The following is a 6,240-nucleotide window of genomic DNA, read 5'->3' as shown; positions in this document are numbered from 1 at the left end:
GGCACTTTATACTAGGGAATTGCGTCATAAAGCAACTGGTGATATGGTAGAGGATCGTGATTATTCTGCAGGTTTGGTAGCAAATGCTGAGAAAAATAAGGGAGATTCGAGTAGGGATAGGAGAAAACCTAGGTCGAAGGGTCCTAAAAGTAGTGATCTTTGCCATTATTGTAAAGAACCGGGTCATTGGAAGAGTGAATGTCCTAAGAAGGATGGTTCGGCTTCTTTTGCAAAACAAAATAAGATTGACTACGATTCTGAGGAGGATTTAGCTCTAATTGTCCATGAGGAGAAACGCTTAGAAGATAAGTGGGTTCTTGATAGTGGATGTTCTTCACATATGTGTTCTGACAAGGAGATGTTTTCGACCTATAGCTTATGCAAGAGTAGTGTTACTTTGGGTGACAATACGGTGTGTGAGGTGGTTGGAGTAGGCTCTGTGAGGTTTAGAATGCATGATGGGAGAGTTAAGGATCTTAGAGGCGTGAGGCATGTTCCACAACTTAAGAGAAATCTTATATCTCTTGGGATGTTAGACCGTAAGGGTTTTCGATTCCAAGGAGGGGATGGAGTTTTGCATGTGGTGAAGGGTTCTTGTGAGTTACTTCGTGGCGTGAAGTCAGGTGTGGGTAACTTGTATGATTTGCAGGGTACGGCACTGGCTAGAGATGATTCTGAGTTGAAGCTGCATTCTGGGTTGAAAAATGATGGTCTTGAGTGTGAGGTGGAGCTTATGGGGGCTTCTTCACAGGTTGAGAGGTCAGAGTCAACGGGAATGAGTTCAACAACCGGGTTTGAGAGTACTAGTTGGGCTGAGGATGAGAGTGTCAACAGTGAGGTAGAGTTTGTGGGAACTTCTACACAACTGGTTGAAACTAAGGGTCATCAAGAAGAACAGCCAAGGGTCTCTCAGCAGCAGATTGGTATGATAAGGTTCGGTTCTATCGATACTTGTGTGCCAACTTATAGCTATGGGATCTCGAGCGACATGTCTTTGCCAGGGAGTGTTGGGTTGAGAGGTGATTCTGGGAGGAGTCACCAAGAGGTAGCTAGATTGGAACTCCAAGAGGAGTTGCCTGCGTTCCAGTGAGAACGGGATGGAGTGCTCCGGCGCGAGCATAGAAGAACTTCGACGGAAGTTCCCCTGCGCCAAGGGTGATTTGTTTTAGGTACTTAGACGTAAGTGCAAATGGCTCTAGTTGGAGCAACTGGCATGGTACTGGCTCGTCTTGATTAAGGTGGAGCTAGTGTGTTTGCGGTTCAGTGAAGGCGATTTGATTTCCGACGGGTAATAAATTGGGTTTCAGGTGAATGCGCAACATGGGTCTCATAGGCTGTGAGACAGGGTCGTTCATGATGAGTGGTCAGTGATCTTGGCGAGATTGGGTGAGACTCATATGAGGGCAAGCCTGGCATCGGGTGAAAGATGCATGAGCAGGAAGGGAAAGGAGTATCTCGCGTACTGTTGCAGAGATACATGATGTGTTGATGGTTTCGAGGTGGAGTCGTGTGATAGATGCAAGTCAAGGTGGAGATTTGTGAGTTGTGACTTGCCGAAGGAGGAAGGCAGCAGCTTGCGCGAGAGAAGAATGGCTCGGCACGAGTGGTGCGCCCGCACCAAATGTCGGTGCGCCCGCACCAGGTCAGGTGCGCCCGCACCAAGTAATGGTGCGCCCGCACAGTCACGACGACAGATTTCAAGAAGTGAGGCAGAAACTTTGGTGCTCCCGCACTCGAGGCATGTGCGCCCGCACATCAGGTTGGTGCTCGCGCACCAGATGATGGTGCTCCCGCACCTATCGGGGAGGCGAAATTTTTTCCGGGTTTTTTTTTATCTTACGACTTAGGGCTTGTATCTTAGACTTCATATAAATATGTTTTGTCATATTTAGGGTTTCTTAACCACAAAATACTAGAGAGAGAGATTAGAGAAAACACAATAGAGAAGATTAGAGAGAGTCTTTGAGATTCAATTGGAAATCCATTCAATTGAATCTTGCCTATTGTATTTGTAATCGTCTCGTTCATAGTGAAGCGATCTTTTTCCCTGCCTTGAGGACGTAGCTATCACATTGATAGTGAACCTCGTTAAATCTTGTGTGTTCATTTATTCGCTTTCTTGTTTTCTTGTGTGTGTGCTTGGTTGTTGTGAATTCTTGTTGGTTTATTTAAACGCTTCCGCATAACAAGGCATTTTAGCAGCTCAAGGTATTCGAAACGACCTCAAAAAGATCGAGAACAAGCTGATTGCTATTCGCGCTGTTCTGCAAGATGCAGAAAGTAAGCAATATGATAGTGAGGCTGTCAAGATTTGGCTGAAAGATCTCAAAAATGTTGTGTATGATATAGATGACCTCTTGGATGAAGTTCACACTGATCTGTTACGAAAGAGAATCAACAAAAGCCATCTGCTTCGACAAATCAGGTACTATCTTTCATCCTCGAATCCAATTCTGAGTAATTTTTATTGGAGTGATAAGATTAGAGACCTTGTTCAAAGATTTGATGACATTGCTGCTAATAGACGAGATCTTGGATTGGATGGTCATGATCCAATTGAAGTATACAACATTGAGAGGAATCCTTTAGATGCATATTCATATGTGAAGAAATCAGAAATTTTTGGTAGAGATGAAGCTAGGTCCGAAATAATTAGACGTTTAACCAGTAGTACTAGTGTTGGAGATGCTAGTAGGTTGGTTGTGCTTCCGATAGTTGGGTTTGGCGGGATTGGGAAAACAGCATTGGCAAAGCTTGTTTTTAATGATGAGTGGGTTGCTAGTAACTTTGATATTAAGTTGTGGGCATGTGTCTCTGAAAAATTTGATCTGCAGAAGACTATAGAAGAAATTTTGAATTCTGTAAGTAATGAAACCACTGCAAACCTCAACATGAGACAGTTGCATGAAAAACTCCGTGAGATATTGGATGGTCGGAAGCATTTCCTTGTGCTGGACGATGTGTGGATCGAGGACATCAAAGTATGGAGAGACTTGGAGAATTTGGTAGCTGTAAGTGAGAAAGGAAGTGTAATTTTGGTTACTACAAGAAGTGACATGGTCGCATCAACAGTTGGAAATGTTGATCCATATTGTTTGGATAATCTTCCTGGTGATGTTTGTTGGTCTATATTCAAGCAACTGGCATTTAGAGAGGGTGAAGAAACTAGATACCCAAACCTTGCTACAATTGGGAAAAGCATTGTTGAAAAATGTGGCGGGGTTCCTCTGGTTGTTAAGGTTCTTGCAAGCCTGTTACGCAGTGAAAGGAACGAGAAAGAATGGAGGCGAATTTCTGAAACAAACAACTTTATGAACTTACATCTTCAACATAATGACATCAAACAAGCTTTGAGAGTGAGCTACAATAAACTCCCATCTCAATTAAAAGCATGTTTTTCCTATTGTTCATTATTTGTGAAGGATAGCAAGCTTAATCCTCGTATTTTGTCATGCCTGTGGAGTGCACTTGGAATCTTGCAACGAGGTAACGACAATGAAGAGTTAGAATCTATTGGATACAAGTATTGTGAAGACCTATTGTCAAGATGTCTTCTTCAGGATGCATTTCTTGTGTTCACTGAAACTATAAGTGAATGTAGAATGCACGACTTATTCCACGATTTAGCAACTGACCTTGTTGGAGAAGAGATAGCTGTTGTGACCAATAATCATCTTAATGTTTCAGACATGTGCAGACATTTAGTATGGGGATATGAAGGAGGTGAAGGTTTATCAGATAAGAATTTCCCAAAAGAGCTACTCAGAGCAAAGAAGGCTCGAACTTTCAGATTTGGCTATGCAATGGGCTATATTAGCAAGTCATTTATTGAAAGTATTATACACAACTTCAGGTGCTTACGTGTGTTGGATTTGCATCAGAGTAGCTTCGAGGAGTTGCCAATGTCAATTGGGAAGTTAGAACATCTAAGATATCTTGACCTGTCCTACAACCCAATCATCAAATTTCTTCCAAGTACACTATGCAAGTTGTTGAATCTACAATCGTTGTATATTCCAGGGTGTGAGCAGTTACAAGAGCTACCCAGAGATATTGACCAGTTGGTAAGCCTAAGGTATTTATCTGTGACTATGAATCAAGTGAGCTTAGCTAGCACCAAATTTAATGGCTTAAGTTCTCTAGGACGACTAGAATTATACTCGTGTAAAGAATTAACAACTTTGTGGAATGGATTTTCTTTTCAATTCCACACTACCCTGGTAGAGCTTCACATTGTTAATTGTCAGAAATTGATTTGTCTTCCTGATAGCAAAAAATACCTTGTTGCCCTTGAGACATTGATCATTCGTGATTGTCAAGAGCTTGATTTGGAGAAAGGGAACAACCTATGTGGGCTTCAAAGCCTTCGGACCTTGGAAATTACCGGTGTTCCAAAGCTAGAACGTTTACCAGATGGCATCCATTCTGCTGCAAGTTCTCTTCAATATCTCTGGATTGAAGGCTGTGCAGGACTGACTACACTTCCAAATTGGTTGCAGCATTTCACTTCACTTAGAAGAATTCTTCTTTTCAGTTGCATAAATATAGTAGCTCTCCCGGAGGGATTTAGCCAGCTTCATTGTTTGCAGAAGCTACAGATTAAGAATTGCCCCCATCTTAGTAAAAGATGTGCAAGACATACAGGAGAAGATTACCATCATATCTCTCGCGTGCCTGAAGTTTACCTCTATGAATAATGCATCCATGTTACCCTCCTATCTCTTGCGTGCCTGAAGTTTACCTCTATGAATAATGCATCCATGGGAATGGGATAGACACCCTCTCATTTGTTCCCTCCCTTTCCCTTCCTTCCCTACTCCGTTTCCACTTATCCAAACAAAGTGTTAAGGCTTTTTAAGGTTCCTCTACGTTTTGTCTATACACCATGATCATACTTCCTTTTGTATTCGAGAGTACAAACACTGTTTAGTGACAAATTACCAAATGTATTATTCAATGTATTTCTAGATCAAAGTTATGCTTCCCCATGTTGTTTAGCTCAGTTGATAATTAAGGAGTTCAGGATTCAAAAGACTTGAGTGAGTTAAATTTCTTTTTGTTCTAAAACGTAGGATCGAACTATAGAAAATATTCTGCTTTCACCAAAACAAAAGCATGAAAAATGAGGTGATTTCCTTTCTTTTCGATTTCTGACTTGATATTCTGGTTTGTATTGGTGTTCAGACTTCTGACTGAACTTAGTATGAATGAAGTACAGAGCTCTAATAATGACAAGAAGCGAAACAATTTTACTTATTTTACAACCATGTTTCATAGTTTCATGTATAGTAAAAAATTGCACCGTTTTTTCATTAATCTCTTAGTTTCCAGCAGAAGGAATCTCTTGTAAACCATAACAATAAGTACAAGAAAAAAGCAAGGAAAGCTACAACTGTCATGCACCCTTGTTGAAGGAAAATGCATGTGAGTTTTAACTAAGAAGGAAGAAGTGAGAGAGGACGATGAAATAAATGTTTTGTGCATTATTTCACCTATTACTAATTGCCTAATTGGTCTTGGAGTGAAATTCGAATTGAGTTTCCATGTGGTTAAACTTAACGCTGTTGGTTTGGTTGAAAATCGATGGTTAAACTGCAAATTGATGATCAAGTGAACTGAATTGATCTATAACTGAAAAATTTAAAACCGATAAGTTAATCAGATTAAAGTAAACTGCAATTAATCGAACTAAAACTGAATCGAATTAAAAACAAACTAAACTGAAATTAACTACACGGAAAATCGATTTAAACTGAACTGACTGAAAATAAATTGAATTTAACTGAAAACTATTTAAACCATTTTTAATGTAACTGAATCAAACTATTTTAACTGAAATATATAAAATTGTTTTAAACTAAATTGAAATAAACTGAATAAAATAGTATTAAAGTGTACAAATTTAAACTATCTCAAACTAAACTGTTTCAAAATGTAACACATAATTTCGTAAGTTTTAAAATTTACCTAAATTATTGGCGTACAATGACTATTCATAAATTCATCTAATAAAGAAAAATACTTGCATAATTCTATGGATCTTTGTGTATTTTAAATTCTCAATAGTTAAAATTCCAATAAACAAGACCTCTGTGTATTTTAATAAAGAGAAACACTTGCATAGTTGTATGGACTATGGAGTTATGATTATTCATGAATTCATCTAATTGATTTCAATAAATCAAAACATTATTTGTTGCAAGACAATCACAAGAAATATTATGATTCTTCAAATATAAT

The 6,240-nt window shown here is 39.3% G+C and overlaps 1 protein-coding gene across 1 annotated transcript; it reads left to right on the top strand.

The window, feature by feature from the left end:
* The first annotated feature begins 451 nt into the window (after positions 1-451).
* LOC125491522 (putative disease resistance protein RGA4) lies at positions 452-4,984 on the top strand. The gene is made up of 2 exons (XM_057393920.1): positions 452-650; positions 2,191-4,984. The coding sequence occupies exons 1-2, from the start codon at positions 452-454 to the stop codon at positions 4,695-4,697; spliced, it is 2,706 nt and encodes a 901-aa protein (XP_057249903.1). The 3' UTR covers positions 4,698-4,984.
* Positions 4,985-6,240: the final 1,256 nt, after the last annotated feature.

Source organism: Beta vulgaris, chromosome 4 (genome assembly GCF_026745355.1).
Source record: "Beta vulgaris subsp. vulgaris cultivar EL10 chromosome 4, EL10.2, whole genome shotgun sequence".
NCBI lineage: Eukaryota > Viridiplantae > Streptophyta > Magnoliopsida > Caryophyllales > Amaranthaceae > Beta > Beta vulgaris.
The sequence above is the reverse complement of the archived record's forward strand: the minus strand, read 5'-3'. Positions and strand labels throughout refer to the sequence as shown.